The 23,541-nt window shown below is 43.8% G+C and overlaps 1 protein-coding gene across 3 annotated transcripts in view; it reads left to right on the top strand.

Annotated features, from left to right (window-relative positions):
- The window catches only part of MED26 (mediator complex subunit 26), a 57,178-nt gene extending 34,888 nt beyond the window's left edge, over positions 1 to 22,290 (top strand). For 2 of the 3 annotated variants that reach the window (XM_040321065.1, XM_040321060.1), the window contains 2 exons: positions 17,915 to 17,989; positions 19,222 to 22,290. In XM_040321065.1, coding sequence (XP_040176999.1) covers positions 17,915 to 17,989; positions 19,222 to 20,934 — 1,788 coding nt within the window. In that variant the 3' untranslated portion in view covers positions 20,935 to 22,290. Of the gene's footprint in view, positions 1 to 5,342; positions 5,362 to 17,914; positions 17,990 to 19,221 lie in introns of those variants that run through there. The other variant, XM_040321069.1, reaches the window with a different exon arrangement.
- Positions 22,291 to 23,541: the final 1,251 nt, after the last annotated feature.

Raw genomic sequence — 23,541 nt, 5'->3', positions numbered from 1 at the left:
TTCCCTTTGCCACGTTGACAGATGGGACTTGTAATCTTCATTCACAGATCCCTGTGAACGAATGACCCGGCTGTGCGTGCAGAGCCATGCAAAGCCACCTCATATTTAATCTGGACAGAATGCTACAGAGTGATGCAGCCCACAATTTAGGTAAATGGGGGTGGGTTGTTTGAATGACTTGTTTTAAGTTTACAACCTAAATGTGGTCCCAAAGGTAAACAAAGCCTTTCGGAGTCCTACTTTGAACTGTTACTCACCCCTTCCACATGTATAGCTGTTGCTTTGTTTCAATACCTACCGTTTTCTGAAGTCTTCAGACTGGTCATATGAGGCTGCAGGGAGCTTTTTAACTTTGGCTCGCATCGCTTGGCGTTCCTCACTGATGCTAAAGAGCAGCATTGACTTGAGGATGTCGGCCCTGTTCTCGGCATACACTGTAAATAAAGGGTGCTCTGAAGTAACTGCCTTTTGGGTGTGGCTATGATGTCCTGCACTCACAGTATGTACTCTAGCCATGCTGGGTGTCGTTTAACTTGGAAGACTGAGGACATCTTGTGGCAAATAGCAGGTACTGGAGAAGCTAGGTCCTAGATTAAAGAAGTTTTGTAGTCGGAGCATTTTTTTTTGTAATGTTAATAAAACAGTAATTTTGTGTCCAGTTAGAATTTAGAGCCTCGAAATCGTAATTGGCCAATTTTGTGCTTTTTTTTTTTTTTTTTTTTTTTTTTTACAACCAGCTGATATTCAGTGCTTCAGGACTGTGTTTTTTAATTATATAGATCGATATATCCATCTATTTTGCATGCTGATCCTGGAGTCCTGCAGTTAGCATTTTTAGGAAGATGTTTAATGGCTATATCTACATGTTTCTATTAGAAAACATTTTTTTAAGAGAATAAATTGGTATTTGCGCAAAGGCTTTTCAAATGCAATTTTTGGGGGAAAAGAATCACTTTATTTTTTATGTAAGGTCATGTAAGGTCATGTAAGGTTTACAGAGAAGGTCTAGAATTGCTTCCCAAAAATCCTTGCATGTATGTGGTGATCGTATTTGTGCGGGACCAAAGTATGTGTGTGTGTGTGTGTGTGTGTGTGTGTATATATGTATATGTGTGTGTATATATATATATATATATATATGTGTGTATGTATATGTATGTATGTATATGTGTGTATATATATATATATATATATATATATATATATATATATATATATATATTTAAAACTTTGTTGCTTTAATTTTTTTTTTTTATTGCGGTCAAGGAATGTAAACATCCATGTACAGGTCCTTTTTTTATGGTGAAATCTGTAATTTTGCATGCTCTAGTTTTTTAAAAATGGTGCCGATTTGGTTTCGGAGTAAACTGGAAATGATGTCATTGCTTCCGGGTTACTTTTACGAACAGGCGGTCTTGGCTTTGCTTGGAAATGCGGTCACCTAACTGGTCACTCGGGCCTCTGTGTGTGGCGGGGGGGAGGGGGTAGGGGATGTCCCCTCCTGTTGCTTGAAATGGCAATCGAGCGGCTGGACAGCAAGTGGTTAAAGTGGAGCTTTGGGCAAGAAAATATGCCAAATATAATGCAGTCTGTCACAAGCACAGCGTGGCAATTTTTTTTTTTTTTTTTTTTTTAGAGAGCTAATTCACATGCATTGCACAGGATCGAGCTGTACTTTCCTGTGCACTTCACATGCGATTTGAATGCAGTGCAATTTCAACCTATTTATTTGAATGGGCTGAAATTGCCCCAGACTGCGGCAGTAGTACTCTTTATAAAACGCAGGGCAATCGGATCGCCTTGTTCCTTACGATCTGGTACAGGCAGACACACTGCGTTTGTGACCTGAGTTTTGTTGCACTGAAAAACGCTGGAGAAGTTTTATGTACAGCAATTGGCTGAATTAAATGTAGCACCCGCCTGCATAGGCTGCTAGGATGTTTGGTAAATTTGATTTTTTTTGTAGTGCATTGGAGCGGTGGTTGATTTTATTTGGGCTGGTCCCGGTTTCACAGGCTGCTGGTTTGACTATTCAACAAAAGTTTAATTTCTTCCTGCAAAGAAATATATAATATGCTAGTATGCATGCACAAGTGTTCCAGCTGTGTTTACTACTGCTTTAAGGGCCAGTTCACACCAGAAGCAGTTCTGTTGAGTTCCGTGCGCTTTTTTTCTGCACAAAATGCATGCACAGTGTTTTCCATGGTATTCTAATGGCTCTCGTTCACACCATGCAGTCAGTTTTCGGTCAGTTTCTGCACTGAAAACTGACTGCATGGTGTGAACTAGAGCCATTGGAATACCATGGAAAACACTGCATGCATTTTTAGTGCAGAAAAAATGCACACAAAATGCGTCTGGTGTGAACTGGCCCTAAAGTATTTTTCCTGGTCTTTGGATAGTGAAGGAGGGGCAGCTACAAATTGAGGCAATCCTGTGCTTGCCTCTACAATTAAGCATGTGCAATATTGACTGGGAGAGCCAGCATTCAATATTGTTTTCTTGCAATGCAAGGAATTATGAGAGGCTACTATACGTAAAGATTTGGTAGTGCTAGTGTTTGTTTTTAAGCACGTATTAAAAAAAAAAAAAAAGTTTGAATATTTGAATCTGAATTTCAGTTTTAAGAAACCTTTACTATGACACTGGCAGGGACGGGGTTAACATCTGGGCCAACAAAGTGTTTAATGTGTTTCTAGGGAGTGCTTGCTAACTGTGGGCGAGGTGCTTGTACTGTGGGAAGGCAGAGATCCGAGTTCCTGCTTAGCAGAAACACAGGATAACTACCTTCCCTACTGACAGAACAGTGATCTGCCTTGTTTACATAGGCAGAGCGCCATTGTGCTTCTCTTGGGAACGATCAGCAGGTCCTCGCTGATTGACTCCTGCTGTGTCTAATCACAGCGGGAGTGGGCCCAAGACTTTGAAGTGCAAAATCGCATACCTGTACATGATTTTGCACAGGAGAGCTGATGTGTATATATGTTGTATACAGTTGGCAAGCAGTTAATCTGCCTTGGGGACCAGACATTTTTCCCTGCTAATCTGGCGAGTTCTCCTGCCTCTGGAGCATAAAAGAAAGGATCCGGCTGACTTCCACCAATAGGAGGTGTCCACATCACACGTACAGTGATATGGACACCTGAATAAGGACCTCAGGAAAGTACACGCCTCCTCTCTGCTTGTAAAACTGTTCTGAAAAGCAAGCAGTCTAAACTTAGGCAAGCCATAGATGGTGCACATTTTTTTTTCCTTCAACGGTTGCAGGAAAAATTCACACGATTCTCCCATCAACAAGGCCAGCGCTGACAGGGGAATCCCTCCTGCTGAGACATTGTGGGTTGGGGGAGGGGTCTGAAGACGGTGATTATTGCTAGTGGCTATACCAGCTGCTAGCAACTATTGAAAGTACAATCCTGCAGGCTGGTTGTACCAAAGTTCATAAATAGAAGGGAAATGATCATCATGCGACACTGGCTTCAGTTGAAATAAAATGAGCATTTGAATAGGTGTGTGTTTGTTTGTTTTTTTTGTTTTTTTTTCCTCCGTACCATTAGTTGGCGTTGGGAAGTTGCTAATATCTAGGAGTTGGGCTTAGTTTGTGTAAAAGAGTTCAGCTTTTAATGAGTAAAATGTGTAACTGCTTTTAACAAGCTGAAAACCAAATCCCCAAGTGTTATAAACCTGATTCTATAGGCTCCTACTATCGATAAGTAGGCAGAGGTATCCGAAGACTTGGGCAAGCCAGTTGTATGTCTGTGGGGTTGCTCTATTATCCTTAATATTGTCTGAGGATAGTCAAATCTTTCAAGTACACACTTTCAAAATCACGTGAATGTGAAAAGTTGTCGGTTGTTGCTAAAAAGCAAAATAAGTTTGGAGGCAGCCTGAAAAATGTGCCATAGCTTATGTAGTATCATGCATTCTCTGCTTCAAATCTTTTGTGCTTTGATTATTTTACTCACTATGACTTATTTAAGCACCTGTGTAAAAATGATTGTAAGATTATTCACTGCGTAGAGTATGGCTATAAATACTAGCATTCTATATTGCAATGTACTCTTGTCTTATCACTTCTCAGCTGCACATCATGCTGCTATACTGTGTCCCTTGTCACTGGTGTGTGCTAATCAGTTATAACCTGATCACTGTCCTGACAAGCAGTCCTATGAATAGCTTAGCTCATTATTTATAGGACTGACCCAGGGCATGATGGGTTGGGAGTCTTGCATTGTAAACGGCCTGAAGTTCTGAGAGCGGTGAAGTTTAACCCCTGCCATGCCGCTTTTGAGCAGAATTGTTTCTATACTTTGTTGCCATGGATAATGCTGAGATTTTAAGAAACCACTTAAGCTGGTAAGTTGAGGTCTGATGTACTCAAACATGTTTGAGTTGTCTCAGGAGTTTTTTGTTTTTTGAATTTTCATCTGGAGATCGACACTGTAACTGCAATTTAAAACCTGTGCTTTGGCAAGGTTTTGTATTTACATTCCCATGGCATCAGGAATTGGTCTTCCTGGCATGTTTTTGTTGCTGTTCATAGTTCTCATGTAATCCAGACATGTTTCTCATGGTCTTGTTTGGGAGACAGTAGTAGTAATTTTTGTCACACAAGTTTTATTTTAATTTTTTTACTTTTACGCTTTCATTCAATATTGCCTATTTTTTAACTGCTAAGCTTTTCGTACGTTTATTTCTGGCCTAATCCATACATTCCAGGAGTTTTCATGGGCAATTTGTTTTCTTTTATTTGGAAGATGGTAGGACGGGTTTTCTCAGCTTGGCACTCCCTGCCTTCATTCTTGAGCTAAAGCAGTGTTTCTCAATTCCAGTCCTCAGGCCCCCCCAACAGGTCAGGTTTTCAGGATTTCACTCAGATGAAAAGGCTGTGGTGATTACTAAGGCGGTGAAACTGATCAAATCACCTGTGCAAAATAATGGAAATCCTGAAAACATGACCTGTTGGGGGGGCCTGAGGACTGGAATTGAGAAACACTGAGTTAAAGGAAGATGGATTCCAGGAATTAAAGGATAAGTTCACCTTTGTACAAAAAATTAATGCACATCTTTTTTGCAGGTAAAAAATTGGCATTTATAAAAAAAAAATTGTATTGGGAGCCTGTAAAACATTGCACCAGCCATCAGATCGCATTTCTTTCCCACACTCTGTATCGGTTTACTCGTACATACTGTACGGGTAAGCTGATACTCGCTGACAGACTCCATGAACTACCACAGCCAATAAGGAAGAGGCTAGTCCTTGAAATGCGTTAGCGTATTGGAACTTCACCTTCTTCTCCTACTGCATACGATGCAATGTGGGCTTAATGACGCTGTACCATGTGATGCGCTTGTTATCTTGTGAGTAGAATACTTACCATTTATTACATTAACTGCTTCAGCCCCCAAAGATTTTACCCCCTTCATGACGAGAGCACCCTTTCCAATTTGGCACTGTGTCGTTTTAACTGACAATTGCATGATCATGCAATGCTGTACCCGATCAAAATTGAGCTTTCTTTTGGTGGTATTTGATCACCTCTGCGGTTTTTATTTTTTGTGCTATAAACTAAAAGAGAAAAAATTGACTTTCTCTTACCGTCCATGGATGGACACAGCTCCTTTAAATCTTGACAAGTGGGTTATGTTCCCTGTTTTACAGGAGAGGACTAGGCAGAAACATGTTATATAATTAAATACATGTTACATTAACAGAGTTGAATAGCCCCGTCCAGGGGGCAGTCCCTCCAGACATAACCCTCCTCACTGCAGCATGCAGCCTCAGTTTCGTTCTGCCTAGCAAAGGAGTAGGACGTATGGCTCCCTTTTGGGCCCAGCGCCCTGAGGAAAATGTATTTTATTTTTATTTTGTCTTTTTGATCTCCAACTGTCGGCTGAGACAGGCTGGATATTATAGATCCTTGTAGTCTTCTCAGTTCGGCCAGCGAGCGTGAGCACACATTTGCAAAGAGGCTGGGTCTGCCATGACCTCCCCCATGACTCCTGGGGTGACCAGTGAGCTTTGCTCCGAGGTCCGCACATGACTGGGCTGTGGTGTTGTCTCGCACACAGTGGACCGGGCCGACAGCTACCTCCATTGCGGTTGTACGCCTGTCTGGAATGCATCAGTGAGTCATCGCGTGGACGGGTAAGTACAGTCCCTCCCTCTTAAAGGGGGGTGGTACGGCTGAGCATTCCTGGGGCTTGGGTATCCTCGCTTCCCTGCTCCCTTTTTCCCTCTGCTGTTTTACATTGCTGTGGGGGGGGGCACCTGGTTGGGGGAATGTGCGCCTGGCCTATGTGTATTTTACTGCTGGGGGTCCGCTTTTCTGGACGTTTTGGGGTGCTGGGCAGCCTTTCTAGGTTTTCACCTTTTTTAAAATTCTGTGTTTTGCCGCCGTTCTGGTGGCGCTGGCGCAATTTTTTTGGTGGATTTTCGGTTTCTATTGAAAATCTCATTGGCGGCCATTTTGATGTACCCGCGCCATGATACAGCATATTATGGCGGTCGGCCATTTTCCTGTGGCCGCGTCAGGCTCCATATGCTGTGCTCGGCGGCCATCTTGCCCGAGTCCTGGGCCTCTAGTGTTGATTTCTACGGCGCCTTTGTCCTCACGGCACCCTACGGCTACCAGCTTACCTCACGGTTTTCTCCTCACGCACAGCGGCGCTGAGCAGTCTCCTCTGGTGTGGTGAGTCCCCTTGGTGACCCCCCCCCCCCTGGTCAGCGCAGCAAGAGTGGTGGGGTTTTTTTCTGTTCAGTCTGGTCCTGGACACTTTTGTGCCAGGGTGGGGGCGGACTGCAGACGGGCAGGGGTTAAGAGTGCCCCCCCAGTTATCCCCTAGGGAATGCTCTGTTATGGAGCCGCGGACCGGATACCTGGGTCGGTGCAGGATAAGGCATTATGGCTGCGCTTCTCACTGCTGTACGGGACTCTCTTCAGCTGGATAGTGCAGCTGGGTTTCCGCCGAGGGGTCAGTCTTTTTTAGTTCACAATTCAGACCGTTCTGTGTAGGTTTTTTCCTTCTGTGCCCTTCTTTGATAATTTCTTAGATGCGGAATGAGAAAAGCCGATGAGGGCTTTTGTAGTCCCTCACCGCCGGGCACTGACCCTTTCCATGTTTACCATGCTGGGGTCTGACTTGTGGGCGCTACTCTGAGGTCTCAGTCACTCACGGAGTGAGCATTTTGCACCAGACCGTGGAGGACTTTCCTCCGAGGTTATTAAACTAGCGGACCAGCTGGTCCAGGGCCTCCATATAGGTCTGTTTTTCAGAATGGTTTTATGCACACGGTAGTGTAGTGGTTAACTCCATTACTTGGCAGCAAGTGAGTCATTGGTTCAAATCGGACACTGACACCAATCTGCCTGGAGCTTGCATTGTCGCTCCCTGTGTCTGCGTGGGTCTCCTCCGGGTACTCCGGTTTCCTCCAAGGGCATGTGTGCATACACCTACATAATATTCACACACTACATGTGTGTATTTATGGGCAACCCTCCCAGGCCGTCAAAGGCCCAGCTGGGGGTCTAATCCGTCCCTGGGTGTGTAAGCCGATCAAATCCTGCCACTGTATGTAGCCTTCCCTCCCTGTCTCTAGGTGGGGGGGCAGCTTGCAGGTTCACAATTCGGTGAAACCTTCCTGCTCTCCGACCAGTGGCTTTGCGAGGTGGTCTCTTCGGAGTACTAGATAGGGTTTCCTCCTATCCACAGAACAAAGTTTTTTTATTCATTTATTTTATTTATTTTATTTTTTTCTCGTGTCTTCCTCTCCCGGCGCGTTGGTCTGCCTTGGGCAGTGTGGAACTTGCTGCGCTGCAGGGTAATTTTACTTTTCCTGCAGGACAAAAGGTTTGGGGTTTTCTATGGGCCTCAGGCCCTGAATACCTTTGTGAACATCGGGTAGTTCCGCATGGAGTTTGGTTGCTGCGCTCCATCCGGGAAGTCCTGGCGTCCTCGGACGTCAGGGACACATACATGCATGTCCTGTTTTGCACATGTAAGTGTTCTTTCTGTGCTTCATGGTGATAGAGGGTCTGTCAGCCTGTGGCCCTCCCTGTTGATCTGGCGTCAGCACCATGCGTTTCCAGCTAGGAGCACTTATCCTAACTTTGTTGGGACAGCGAGGCTTTGCCTCATTGGCTACTTAAACGACTTTTTGTGAGAGCAGCTTCTATTTCAGACCTAGTGGACGTAATATTCCCATTCAGACCCTCCGAAGATTCGTGTGGGTGTAAAAAATTTAGGCCAGAAGGTGTAGCTCAGTGGCAGCAAGCCCGCCTTTCATGTGGCGACCCAGGGTTCAAATCCTGGGCATGCTAGGTTCCAACTCAGCGTTGGAGTATCTAGGGTTGATCAGGACTCCTCGTGGCAAAGTTCCTTCTTCCCCCGGAGAAATTGCAGACGCTTCAGTCTGCGGGGAAGATATTGGCATCACGCAATCGGTCTTCTCTCCGGGCACCTGCTGGTCCGGGGCCTGTGGGTAGCCTCCTTCGAAGCGGTACTTTATGCCCAGGTCCACACTCGGGTTTTCCGGGGGGAAATACTGTCCAGGTGGTAAAAATCGCTTGTCTCTGAAATCAGATTCTGGTGCGCCACCTAGTCAGTCTCTCTGAGCTGGTGACGGAGATCCCCCAACTCTTCGGTCCGGGAAGTTTGTTTCTTCCTTCCAGTGGTCAATGTTTACGATGGATTGTGGGCACCTGGGGGGTCCAGTCGGCTCTGAGTCGCTGGACTTGCGTGGATCTGCGGCCACACCTCCCTGTATGTGCCCGCTCTCATCTGGTCTTTGTAGCTACCCAGGGTCGGGCCTGGCTAGTGCCTGGGTGGGAGTACGCCTGGGACTTCCAGGTGATGTGAACCCTGTCTATGGAGTCGCCAGATGCTGGACCAGGTCTACTGGTCTTTGTGCTTGGTGCTGCGGCTCCCTTGCAGGTAGGTAAACCTCACAGGGCATAGATCTCCTGGCCGCTCGTCTCCACCACAAGGGTGTCAAGGTTAGTGGCCACGTCTAGTGATCTGGTACAGACGCGTCAATCGCTGGTCTGTATCGGCAATTTTTTGCCGTTCCACCATTGTAGTTGCTTCCTCGGCTGCATCTTCTGATGCTAGTTTTTGCAGGTGGCTGTTTACAGTTGCACCTCCTCCGTTGAGCACTTCTTGTTTTGGGGTGAAGTTAAAATTGGTTTTACTGATGTATTTCCCACCCCTCGTTTTGACACTGCTTGCGGACTTCCCACTTGTCAAGATTTAAGGAGCTGTGTCCGTCCATGGATAAGAGAAAATAGGATTTTTTTGTACTCGCCGTAAAATCCTTTTCTCTGACTCCATGGACGGACACAGCACCCACCCCTCCTTCTTAGGTTTGTACTGCTTGTTACGAACTGAGGCTGCATGCTGCAGTGAGGAGGGTTATGTCTGGAGGGACCGCCCCCTGGCGGGGCTCTTCAACTCTGTTAATGTAACATGTATTTAATTATCTAACATGTTTCTGCCTAGTCCTCTCCTGTAAACAGGGAACATAACCCACTTGTCAAGATTTAAGGAGCTGTGTCCGTCCATGGACTCGGAGAAAAGGATTTTACGGTAACTACAAAAAATCCTATTTTTTGCTCTAATATCACATTTTAAAAAGAAATCAGGTTAGGCCAGTATATATTGTTCTACCAATAAGCATATATTAGTATATAAAGTTAGCGTCTACAAAATATGGCAAAGGTTTGTTTTTATTTTTGTTAATTTTTTAGCTAGTAATGGCGGCGATCTGCGAAAAATAACTTTTTTTTTTTTTTTTTCTTTTTTTTTTGGTACTATGGCATTGACACATTTTTGGGCTCATTGACATTTTATACATCAATCGGTGCTATAAAAATGCACTGATTACTGTGTAAATGACACTGATAGAGAAAAGGTTAACTATGTTCCCTAGTTGATGTTTCTAACTGTGGAGATCGGACTGACTGGGGGAGGAGACAGTACACTGTTCCTACTTGGTAGGAACAAACAATATGTCTCCTCTACCCTGACAGAACATGGATTTTCTGAGTTTTTACACACACTAATACCCATGCTGGCCCTGGTGCCTGCAGGTAGCCGGTGGCTATCGCGCCTGCTGGCCACGTGCATCAGGTCCCCTGTTGAGTAGCTGGCGCCTCCCCCGTGGTCGCTCTTAAAGGCAACAACGTACCCATACAGGGTTTTGCCTAGTAGAGCCATTCTGCCATCTTATCAGCGTGAGCCCGTTGGCAAGTGATATATAAAGTAATAGTTTTAAGATGATGCACTAGGTCTGTGCGCCCTCTGTCTTTTTGGGGCTAAGGGTGTCGGACTTGTAGTTTTTATTCATACATGAGCCCTATGTATGAATGAGGTGGCTATGTGGGCGGACTGACAGCTGGTAGGGGGAACTTCTCCCTGTACTGCTGCCGGGAAAGGGGGAGGGTAGCGCTCTATGCTCCTTCTTTTTTTTTTTTTCTTTTTTTCCTCTTTAACCATTTTTAATACTGGGCACTTTCACCCCTTTCCTACCCAGGCCAATGCAACACTGTACCCAAATTACTTTTTTCTAATTTTGTAGAGCTTTCTTTTGGTGTTGTTTAATCACCACTGGGTTTTTTTATTTTCTATGCTACAAATGACTTTTTTTTTTTTTTTTTAAGTTTCTCTTGTAAAATTTTGCAGATAAGTAATTTCTCTTCATAAATTTTGACCAAAATTTATACGGCTAAATTTATTTGGTAAAAATAACCCAAATCCGTGTATATTAGGTCTGTGTGAAAGTTTGTCTACAAGCAGTTGGCAATTATTAAACAAGTGGTATTAAACAAACCAAAAACATAATATATTGCAGCTCACTAGTAATTTTATGTGTTGTCTGTCTGCCCCCTTTCACACGACGGGCGATCTGCCAAAATCAGACGTATGGTGATACGTTCGCCATCTTTCCTGGCGGATCAAATCGGATGAGATCTGATAAACTGACATGCTGTCTGATCTCTCTATAGGAATCAGCGGCGATCGACGGGCCCCTCCCCGCTCAGTGACCAGAGATGGACCTGTCATCCGCCGGCTTAGTGGAGAGCGACGAGATCTCCTGATGAGCTGGCAGACACCACTGAAAACTGATCCGCCTCAGGGGGCCTAAAAGTTTTGAAAAAAATATTGGTATCCACTTGCAGTTTTTTTATTCCCCCAAATGGACGCAGAGTGTATGACTCAGGAGCGCGCCCGCAAGGTAACCCCCTTGGGAAAGAGCTTCCCAGTAGGGGTTATCTAATGCGGGCAGGAGCTGCCAAGGGACCCCAGAGGTGGATGTTCGGGGCCACTCTGTGCAAAATGAGCTGCACAGTGGAAGCAAGTATGACACGTGTTTGTTATTTAAAAAAAAATAAGGTGCCTTTAGTATCACTTTAAGGGGTTATACCGGGATGATGCATGCACGCACCGTTTTTTTTCGAGCGTGCGGTCGGTTCTTCAGTGATAACCGATGCGGCTAAAAGCCGTTTGGCTCTTATCCCTAATGAGTGAGACGGGAGACGTCTCCCTTCTCACGATCTGGTACTTCCGCAGGCTAAAGTGAGAAGGGAACGAAGCCGAAACTGCTTCGTTCCAGTCTACTTTGTATAAAAACAATGTCACTTTTGGCTTTAATAATGTAAGCCAGAAAGTATAATGTAATGGAGAGTAGGCTTCTTTTATTACAATATTGCTCATCTGTGGCTGGCACTCCAGGAACTACAGTAAAACCTTGGTTTGAGAGTGTTTTGCAAGACAAGCAAAATGTTTTAATACATTTTTGCCTTGATATACAAGCGATTTTTTTTTGATTATTAGAGTAGCGTCATGTCACGGAGTATAAAAGAGAGGAACCTCTAAGTGTAGCAATATGGTTACATTTAATGAAGGTACAACATTTAGAAACTTATTGCTACACTTGGAGATGTCTCTTTTTTTTTATACCCTGTAAAAAAACAATGCTTTGATATACAAGTGCTTTGGATTACAAGCATGTTTCTGGAATGAATTATGCTCACAAGCCAAGGTTTTAATTTACTTGTTCATGTTGTGCATTATTCAGCTTCTTGGTTATTGGAGAAGCTAGTCTGTGTAAACTAACATTCCTGTAACGGGCATAAGGCTTCTAGTATAATTAAAAACCTTGATTCATATTTTATTTTGTTTCACCTTGGTTGGAGATGTGTAAATATGACATGTTATTGCTTTAATGACAAGGTCTGTTCCTTAGTCATTTCTCCCTCTGCAGCATTCACTTGGGAAGGTGCTCTTTTCCTGAAATTCAAGCTCAGCAACATCAGTCAGATTTCAGTTTCACATTGCTCATATGGAAAATGTTGATGTCAAAGAAGTAGTAAAAGTGGGTGTGACTAGTTCCTTCTTTTTACAGTGCAGTGTGCAGGCGCATAGTGGTTATGCTAGCCAGAAGTTGGGCTCTCTAGTTATAGAAGTTGAATTTATTGCTGGACTTGTGCTGCACATTTACATTCCACATGGAACCTGCAGTAAGGGAGACTAGCGTGTGTTTAGGATTACAGATTTTCTTCATTCTGGCTAGCATGTTCTCTACAGCGCAAACTCTAAGAAAACTCAAACCCCCCTTTTTTTGTTATTTTACTGTTGGGTAACTTCCCTGAAATCAGCTTTTTTGGGTTAAGACCAAGGTAAAGGTCTTTGCTTATGGGAATTCTGGGGGATTTTTTTTTAATTATGTTGCGTACTGGATATGAGTCTTTGCTGTACGTAAAAATCTGTAATGCATCTGTAGATGTCTTTCTAAACAATTTGTTCTGTGTTTGGTTTTTGGAGGTCTTGGTTGCATGAATTTGTAAATATGTCATGCAGACTGGCAGAATTTGTCAAATTGTTCCTCCTCTTCACTCATATTGTATGCATCCAGCTCTTCCAGGTAGGGACTCGCTGTCCGCCGACAATCGAGCAGAGGCAGAACAGCGGTCTGCCTATGTAAACAAGGCAGATTGCCCTTCTGACAGGAGGGAAGAAATGAAATGTGTCCCTGCAATGCAAGGGAATACATTTTAGCAAAAGCACCCCCCCCCCCCAATATGGTAACAGTTAACCCTTTGATGACCCCTTCCCAGCCAATGTCGTGACAGTGTGTATATATATATATATATATATATATATATATATATATATATATATATATATATAATATAATATTCTGTATTAGTGTCAATCTCTCGTCCCCAGAAAGTGTCAGAATGTCTGCCAGAATATCGCAGTCTTACTAGAAGTCACTGTTCGCTACCAATACTAATAAAAAAATCCCATAGTTTGTAGACGCTCTAACTTTATAAAAATACAGAGATTATGAAATGCCACCAAAAGAGCTTTATTGGGGGGGGGGGGGGCACATTTTATTTGGGTACAGCATCGCAAAACCGCACAGTTGTCCATTAGTAACTCTGTGCTGCATTACAAAAATGGCTTGGTCGCGAAGACCGCTTCTGGCGGTCAAGTGGTTATAAATGAGCTTGGTGGAAGCCTTTCCTATTTGGTAATTCAGTTGCCTTGGAGAGTCTAGCTAGGACAAGCAGTAAGAATGAACAAGCCTTCAGGTAAACAAACTCAAACTATTCAATATTAAAGCGATTTTGTAAAGGGAAAACTTTTTTTGTCTATACAAACATGTCTATAATTATAATAATGAGCTAGTATGCATCAACGTGGCAATGATTTTTTGCACATGCAGATACAGGGGGATATCCCTTAAATCGTGCAGGTTTAGGGGATATCCAGGGTAGCTATAGGTATTAACCCTCGTACACACTATATGATTTTCCAACGGGAAGTGTGTGTTGGCGGAAATTCCAACCATTTGTACGCTCCATCAGACAATGGTCTGATTTTCCGCAGAAAATTTTTGGATGGCAGTCTGTCGAATTTTCTGATCATATGTACACAAGTCCATCAGACAAAAGTACAAACACGCATGCTCAGAATCTGTGCTCACTAAACACAACATTCGCAGAAGGAGCCCAAAGGGTGGCGCCTAAAGAGCTGAATAAACACGTAGTACGTCACTACGTTCATGTTTGTTGGCCGACAATTGTATGCAAGACAAGTTCTTGGCCAGTGCCCTTCGGACAAAAGTCTGAGGCTTTGCAGAAAATCCGATCGTGTATACGAGGCTTTAAGGTAAATGTTTAGGCTTTAGAACCACTTAAAGTTTGTCTTGTATTGGTACTTTTATAGATTAGTGCGTTGTGGCTTCTTTTGGAGCATATGCTTACATCCAACAGATCTTTTGCGTATTGTGCCGTTTTGTATTAAAAGTTGTAATTCTGGTTGCCATCTTTGAAAGTGTAATCGGTACCACTTCATGCAGAATGACTGCCAAGATGAGCCACCTAAGGATTGTATCATCCCACATGAAACATACTTTGTCTGATAACTGGAGCAGTGTAAAGCACATTCACTATGCCTCTAAGTAGGAGCGCTCTGCTAGAATCCAGGCCCTCAATGACCAGCCGCAATTTTGAGCTCGCACAGTCAACTGGAAATAGTTGGCAGCAGCTCCTGATATGCTAGTTATTTTCCTGTGCTGGAGAAGTCTGTTTACTGAGTGGGGACCCACTGTTTGCTTGTAAATGGACTCCTCCATTGCAGTAATGACGCTGGTACATCAGTAGCTGCTGCAGTTATTATTAGTGGTTGTAAACCCTTGCAGACCACTTTTTGCTACAGTTAAGCCTATAACGCTTATCTGTAGCTACCCAGGATATCTCCTGTATTTGCATGTGCTGTCGTAATCGGCACATGCGCATTGAAGCAATGACGCATATTACCAGTGACGTCATCGCGACTCTGGCCAATCACAGTGCCGGAGCCGTGATACCCGGAAGTAGCTCCAGCTGGCAACATGTCGCCAGCTGGGGCTGTGTCGACCACCGCAGCGGGGGCTTCGATCCCAGGTGAGTATTACATAATGAGCTAGTATGCTATGCAGGTGTTAGTTTTTTTTACAACCACTTTAAAGAACTCCATGTGATTCTGAGATGAAAAGTGTCTCCTTTATTCCTGCACAACCCTGGTCAAATCGGTCAGGAGGTGATGTGCCTGTGTAGAGCTGGGACTGGCTTTTTACCCGGGGTGTCAGTTCCAGCCTCACCCAGACACACACTATGCCCTTGCAAGTTGAGAGGGAAAGATGAAAAGACATTATCGGCTAAACTAATAACTGTAATTCTCTCTTTATACCTGTCTGCTCTGGCATGTTGCTGTAACAGGCCTTGTTGTGGCTGCCAGCACACCAGAACAGAAACCCAAACCTGCATTTATTTTTCTCAAAACATAACACCAAAATGAATGTTAGTTTATAAATCTTTTTTAATGGATTATTTAAAATGGTTCTAAAGCGTTTTTCTTTTTTTTGTATTAAAATCGCACATCTATACTTACTTGCTCTGTGCAATGCTTTAGCATTTAGCAGCCCTAATCCTTATCTTCTGGTGTACCTGGCCAGTGCTCCATGCCCCCATTTTTAGTCGGGTGCCCCCACAGAAAGCCGCATTCCATGGGGGCACCTGTGCGTTCTGTCTCCCGAGCCCAGCTCCCGTGTCGCAGGTTTTTATTGACAGCCAATGAGCCCCCACTGCTATCGCTCTGTCCAATTGGGGAGATAGAGAGCGGCAGGTGCCGCTGTACTCGTGAACATTGCTAGTTCGGATCTGGCTTGGGTAACAAAAAAGGGGAGGTTTGGTGGGGAGCTGCAGCACAGAATGCATTAAGGTGAAAACCCATAAGGCTTTAGAACCACTTTTAAAGTGGTTAAGCCACTCTAACCTGTATACACCATCAGCACTGCCTCCTATTGTATCTTCCTCTGTGTGTGATTTTATAAAAAATAAGTGCTGCAATTACCTAATTTCACTGCCAAGATTGCGATCACATGACTGGCCAGCTTTCTCCTTTTCTCCTCTGAGAGATGCAGTGGGCGGGGCTGAGATTCCTCTGCTGATGTCGGTCTGAATGGGAGGAGAGAGCGCCGGCTGGTCACGTGATCGCAATATCAGGTCTTAAAGCGGAGCTTCCCCCGCCGCCATCCTCTGTGAGGTTCCCTACTGTGCATGCGCGAGTTGCGCTGCGCCTTCCTCACTGGTCCCCGCTGTGTTCTGGGAGCCGTGTGTTTCCCAGAACACAACGGGGGGGGGGGGGGTTGGGCGAAGGAGCGGGATTCCGTGGGCATCTGTACCCGGAAGTGGTGCAAATACCTGTATTGCAGGTATCTGCCCCCCTTCCCCCCCCCCCCCCGAAAGGTTCCAAATGTGACACCCGTGCCCATGTATACCCCACTTTTTTAATGAAGTGCCCATCAAATGCAGCCTCACCAGTGCCCCTCAATGAATGTTTGCTTGCTTCCATTCATTCAGGAGTCAGGACACAGTCCTTCGCCACCACTGCGCCTATGACACTGGGTGCGAAGGAACGGCATCTGCCTGCTGATGCTGAGCATTAGTTTCTTGCTGCAGAGAGAAGAGGGTAGGAACACCAGTGGCCAGGCACCCTAGGCGGCTGCCCTAGTTTTAGCACCGGCACTGCCTATGATCCTTCTGTTATTGTAATGTAACAGTCTCCCACTATCTTGTAAAGTGCTGTGCAAACTGTTGATGGGTGCTATGTAATTCCTAAATACCTGTTCAACAGGCCTCAGGGGGTACTGTTGCAAGTTTACTTTTTTATTTGTGGCTGGGATCTAAAAGTTGACGTCTCTGCATTCAGTGCCGTTGTGGTATTGGTTATTTTGTTGCCATTAATCCCAACTTTGAAAGTGGTATTTTATGAGTGTGTGGCCTCAAAATATGAAATAAAATGGATTGATTTTCACTGGGCAAAAAAAATATTTTGTTGGTTTACTCGTAAGGTAAATCTTGTTTTTACTCAATGTCCTTGATGATGATTTTAAATTGGCCTCGCTGATTTTTTTTTTTTTTTTTTTTTTTTTTTTTGTGACCGCCGTGACATGTGTTGCTCTTCTCTTGTGTTTATGTAGCAGTGATTAACATTTTTGAGGAGCGATATGGAAACTGTGCTTATGAGGACATCTGCTGGTCAAAGTAGTGTAGGCTTACTATTGCTTCATGCAGAGTAATAGAGGGCATCTACCACAAGCCAAACCAACTGTGTGAAGATCTCATTCTCTAACTCTGCACCGCATACCATGTGACTCAGGATTCTGATTTGCAGCTTCCACCAGACTGTACTTGAATTTCCTTTTCTGAAGTTTTTTACACGTGAATGTAGTTTGGCCTCATTGGAGGCCTCAGTTTGATTGTAAATGACAAAACTGTTCTGGGGTCCCTCAGCGGCTCTCTCGGCTCCTCCCCGCTTCAGATAACCCCTCTGGGAAGTGCTCTCCCATGGGGATTACCTTGCGTGCACACTCCCAAGTCCTGCGTTTAGCGTCCATAGCCGCCAATTACAGGACTCTGCCCCGGCACCTGCGTCATCGGATTTGATTAACAGCCGCGCGAGCCAATGGCTGCACTATCAATCTATCCAATGAAGAGTCGAGAAGCCCGGGCAACGATCGAGCGCATTCAATGCAGGACTTTCCAGGGCTCAGGTAAGTAAAATGGGGGGGGGGGGGGGGGGGTAATCGTCGGATGCTTTTTCACCATAATGCATAGGATGCATTAAGGTGAAAAAACATGAACCTTTACAACCCCTTTAACTTTTTACAAATTTTATATAAGGATTGGTATCCCTGCTAACCCCTTTTAAAAAAAATAAAAAATAAAAATTCTTTGTCCAACTACTTTTGTGTTTTTCAATGGCCATTGCTGTTTTACAGGTGTTTTTGTCTGATGCACGTTTTTGTAAATTTGTTCCAACTTTGATCCAAATCTCTAAATTGCTTTACATTTTGTCTCTCCAGATTCGTAACATGGTGGCCGTGTTGGAAGTGATCTCCAGTTTGGAGAAGTATCCAATTACCAAAGAGGCACTGGAGGTGTGTATGACATCTTTAACCACTTAACCAGGCCAATTCTGACATTTCTCTCCTACATGTAAAAATCATATTTTTGTTTTGCTAGAAAAATACATAGAACCCCCAAACATTTATATATATTTTTTATTTTTTTTTTGCAATTTTTTATCTTGCATGGTATTTGCGCAGCCCAAAAAAAAATGTATTACTTTTATTCCTATTACAAGGAATGTAAACATCCCTTGTCATAGGAAGATGGCATGACAGGTCCTCTTTACAGTGATATATGGGGTCAATAAGACCCCCACATCTCACCTCTAGGCTGGGAAGCCTAAAATAAAAACATCACAGCCAAAGCTAATGCAGAGGCCGGGCGCGACGTCATAACATTGTGCCCGGCCTCTGATCATAGAGACTCCGGCGACCATCTGGTCTGCCGGAAATCTCTATGATCAACATCTGGGGCCGACGGATCCTCTCGCCAATCGCACAGGTGAGTCTGTAGAAGCACCGGGGGGGGTGGTCCCCTCTCTCCGCCCGTAAGAACGATCAAGCGGTGGAACAGCCACTATGATCGTTCTTATGGTGTAGGGAATCGCCGGCTGAAAATGCTGATATCTGAATGATGCCTGCAGGCATCATTCAGATATACCACCATAAAGCCAGCGGTCGGCAAGTGGTTAAAGAATAAGAACCTCTTCGAATTGTACCCATGCCAGAAATATATACCCTACAGCAGGGATATACAATTAGCGGACCTCCAGCTGTTGCCAAACTACAAGTCCCATAAGGCATAGCGAGACTGACAGCATCAAGCATGGAACCCAGAAGTAGAGGCATGATGGGACTTGTAGTTTGGCAACAGCTGGAGGTCCGCTAATTGCATATCCCTGCCCTACAGTATTTAAATATAAAACACTCATTCACCTTTTGCAGCTAATAGACATTGTGAAGAAATTTCGTTTTTAATGTTTACAGCAGAGCTACAGAGATTTCCATGAGAGTAGGCTGCCAGCCTTTTAATGTACCTGCAGGTATTTTGTAAACTGTTAGAAACAAAATACTTGGCTTTGGATTTTGTTTTAGGACAAAATTGTTTACAGCACAAGCAGCTAGATAGGGCTTGTTTTCAAGTTTAATGTCCATAGTGTGTGCGAAGGTGGTATTTTTATATGAAGCATATCTGAGTCAAAATTCTCCTTGGAGGGGGGGAAAAAAATATATTAATTTTAGCTCCTTTTTTTTATTTACAGGAAACCCGACTTGGAAAGCTAATTAATGATGTTCGTAAAAAGACCAGTAACGAGGACCTTGCCAAACGTGCTAAGAAACTGCTACGTAGCTGGCAGAAATTGATAGAGCCAGTACAGGCTGAGCAGGCTGCCAGAGGTACTCCCAACACCCAAGGTTCAGCAAATGGTGGTGGTACCCACAACTGTAAGATAGAGACCAATCAAACTGCACTGTTGGGCGGAAAGCCTCTTCAGGACCTTAAGGGCAGGAATGATATCCAGAAGGCACATTCACCCAAGGCTGAAAAGGTGGCCAGTCGAAAAAGAAAAGGGGAATATAGAGATGGTACCCAAGGGCTTGCTTGCAAAGTGGGCAAACCGAATCAGGAGCCGTTTCAAAATTCTTCACCACTCCCCACCAATGGAATAGGAGGTAGTCCTCCGGAAAACCTACTTGGTTCTCTTGATGGCAGTTCACAGACTAACAGGTTGGAGACTGCTGAAAATGATAAACATGGTAAAATCCCAGTAAATGCTGTCCGGCCGCACACCAACTCCCCTGGACTTGTAAAACACTCAAGCACTTCCTCTTTATTAAAAGTGGCCGTCCTACAACAGCACAGTGTAGGGTTAGAAGAAACCCATTCTCTTCAGCCACGAAGTCCACGCTGTTCCTCTTACAGCCCTCGTGGCACTAGGGCAGAACTATTGGCACGGCAGCACACCACATATGCACCAAAGGGTTCTGCGCCCAGCCCCTCTCAAAGGCTGCCTGGTGTAGACACTGCACATCCTCCCTCTTCTCAATCCCCTGTGCGCCCTTCTACACCCCCTGCCATAGCAAAAAGACTAGAATCTCCTAGAAGGGATTTTGCAGTCTCTTCACCTCATAGGTCTGTAGAGCAGTTGGTCTCTACTGACTACCAACTTCAGCAGTCACCTAGGGTAACGCAACAGCACACCCCACATGGACATCGTAGTGGACAGCCTATCACAGATCCTCAAACACCTCGCAGTAGCTACTCACCAGAGTCCTCAAAAATGGACAGCGATGACGCAGCCTCTGGTTCAGACAGCCGCAAGAAAAAGAAATCTCGTAGTCGAGGAGATCAAGAAGGATACTCGGCAGATGGGAATAGCAAACAAACTCGAGTAAAAAAGGATCGTAAATTAAAATTTGATTTCATAACTGGGCAAATAAAACCTTTAACAAACAAAGATCCATCCCAGGCAGAGATTTCAACTCCCTCAGCCCCCTCAGCCCCCTTAGCCCCTTCAGCCCCTTCAGAACAGCACAGAACTGAGACAGACAAACAAGACCCCAAACTCGGCCTGCCAAGTCCCTTTGAACAGACAGACTGGAAGGAGTTGTCTCAAATTGGGATTATTCAGTCCTATCTCAATCGTCAGAGCAGCTTGTTGTCTTCCTCTGGTGTACATACACAGAGTGCACATTATTATATGTCTGAATATTTAAAACAGGCGGAATGCAGTAAGCGGGAAGCTAGAAAGACTCATGTTTTAGTGCCACTTGCCCTACCGAGTGAGCTGCCTGGAAAAAGCAGGGAAGTGACTAGCGCTGACGTAGACAGACTTCATAATCAACATTGGCCTGGTGTCAATGGCTGTCACGATACACAAGGCAACTGGTTTGATTGGACGCAGGGCATCTCCTTGGACCCTCATGGTGATGATGGTAGATTAAACGTCTTGCCTTATGTCTGCCTAGACTGAGTACCAGTCCCAAATCTGCTTTCTCATATCTGTGGTTTTCACTGCAAACCATGGGTCGCTCTGCGACCAATGCTCAAAATGGAAAATTTGATTGAGTTAAGTTCCCTTTTTTGGGGGATGTGAAGGGTTGGGGGAGTAGAGCCTGGAAGGGAAGCTTTGTGTCCACTACATCCTGGGAATTCTCTTCCCCTGTTGGAGCTCCCCCCCTCTGTCTGCCACACATGTTCTTTTGTGCTAAATGCTGCTACCAGATAACTTGGCAAAGGATTACAGAAGGGGGGTCAAGAAATGCAATGGAACAGTGTGCAAGGGGGGTTCCACTTGGAGTTTTGAAACTCCTATAGCAAGTGAGCTATAAAATATATGGAAAAAAATAAATAAAGTGTTAAGTTCAAACCTACCCTAAGATTGCAAAAAAGGTGAATATTTCCGGTACCTGCGAAAGGGCTGGAATAAAAAAAAAAAAATTATATATATGACAGGTACCTAAATCTTATGTGAAAGAGGATTTAAATAAGTTGAGAGTAAGTTACCTTAACAGAGTATGCATTATTTATTTGAATTAATGTTTTCCTTTTTCAGATTTTATTTCAATTTAAAATTTGACAGTAAAGTGTCTAAAGAGGCGCAAAGTATAGAAGTGTTCAGTTCCAAGCATCACAGCTGATCCCTTTATGTTGACTAGGGGAGAGTCTTAAAAAAGCATTCCCTCCTCCCCATCATATATATATTTTTTTTCTCTCTAAAGTTTTTGTTGTACTCATCTACCATCACACACAGTTCAGATATGTAAGCTGCTGCTAGTTTCCCTTTTATAAGCCCAATATAAAATCTACCTTTCCACCGTTTGAAACCTGTTCAAGCCCCAACACATGTGATTTCTAACCATATTTCAGTGTTTTCAGCATCTCTACATTAGAAATGAACTGTGTTCATTTTGCCCCTAGTGAGAAAAGTTCTTTAAATTACCCTAGTTTTAAAAACTTAAAGGTGACGGATGGTGCTACCAGCTTCTAAATTGTCCAGAGGCCGAACACATAAGGCCAGTTGGTATGCTAGGGGAAAAAAAGAAAAAAAAAACTTTAACTACTTGCTACCATTCCTTTTAGATGTAATCTGCCTTATGGGATCTCCATCAAAACGCGATTTTTTTTTAATTTTTTTTTTTTCCTTGGGTTTTTTTTTTGCAAAAAATAAAAAAAAAATACATCAAAAAAACAAAGCCTTAGTTGAATGTACAGTAAGACTTCTGTATTTCTGATATGCAGAAGAGAGCAACTTTGCTAACTTTCGTCCTATCGGTGGACAAATTGTGATATAAATGTGGAAACCATAATAAAAAAAATACAAATTGTGTACAGTTTTGTTTATTCAGAGAGACTTTATGGCTTGCATATGTACTCAACTGCAAAACGGTCATGCTTTGGAATTGATTGTATTCACTTATTTTTTACCCAGTCCTTAATGTTATAGGAGCATTAACATATCCATGTAATTTCAATGTGTTTATATCTGCAGCTTTTATTTACAGCATAGAAGAATAATTGGTTATCCTACAATGAATACCCCTTTTGTTATGGGTAACAGCACTCTGTTTCTGGTTGCCAGTTGTGTATCGCTGCGGTCACTCTACCAATGAGTCTACAAGAAGCTGCACATTGCACAGGCGCAGTCTGCCAGTGTCAGGAAACTGGTCAAGAGCAATTATGTTTATCAATTGTGTATAAAGACAGGATGACGAGCAAAATGAAGATGTAAAACAAGATAAAATGAAAATTGTATTGGACACAGGAGTTAACGCTTGGGTTATATGCTGCTTTAGGTGATGGACATTGGCACAAGCTTTGCTGGGGGGGGGGGGGGGGTACCCATATAACCCCATGCACTCAATGCAGCTCCAGTTTTTTTTTTTTTACTAGTATCCTAGGGAATAGTCCCCTTCTGTTTTTGGTTATTTTTATTTTTTTATCTTTAGCCAGTGTTTTTCTTCAACTGATACTTCTATCAAGATCTGACTGCTTATTGCCCTATCCTTGACTAGCAGTTTCTGAATTGGTTACCCTTGATGCATGTCTTGAACTAGACCCCACAACAGCAGGGTTAGCCTGTGTTTTGCTTTTGGCACTGGAGCCATCTTTAATTGACGCTGGTATGTGATGCAACAAGTGAGTTGGCTGCAGGGTGCTATGCAATTTCAGGGCTGTGGTTTATTCCTATGACATCCAGACCTTGAACCTTTTGAGTGTATACCCACTGTGATGGCCTGAGCCCTGGAAGGGATCGGTGACTTGAATATGGTAAAATAACTATTAGTGGTGGGTATGGATAATTTTTCACTGCCAGAATCTTATGTAGTTACTTAATCTTCTGGCCACATGCTGACTGCTGTGGACTCATTGGTTGAAGCAGTAATATGGGCATTTTAAAAATAGCTGCACCGGTACAGAAGCAGGACAACAAAAGGCAAGGTATAAGGGGTGAGAAGGGGAGGCCTTCTGTAACCTTAACAGCTGTAGTTCTGTTTTGACCTCTCTATGGCTTGTTCTTGGTGGTTGGGGGATATTTTTCTTATGGCAAAAAAGTATCCTGGAAAGCTAGTCTTGCTTC

Source organism: Rana temporaria, chromosome 1 (assembly GCF_905171775.1).
Source record: "Rana temporaria chromosome 1, aRanTem1.1, whole genome shotgun sequence".
Classification (NCBI taxonomy): domain Eukaryota; kingdom Metazoa; phylum Chordata; class Amphibia; order Anura; family Ranidae; genus Rana; species Rana temporaria.
The sequence above is the reverse complement of the archived record's forward strand: the minus strand, read 5'-3'. Positions and strand labels throughout refer to the sequence as shown.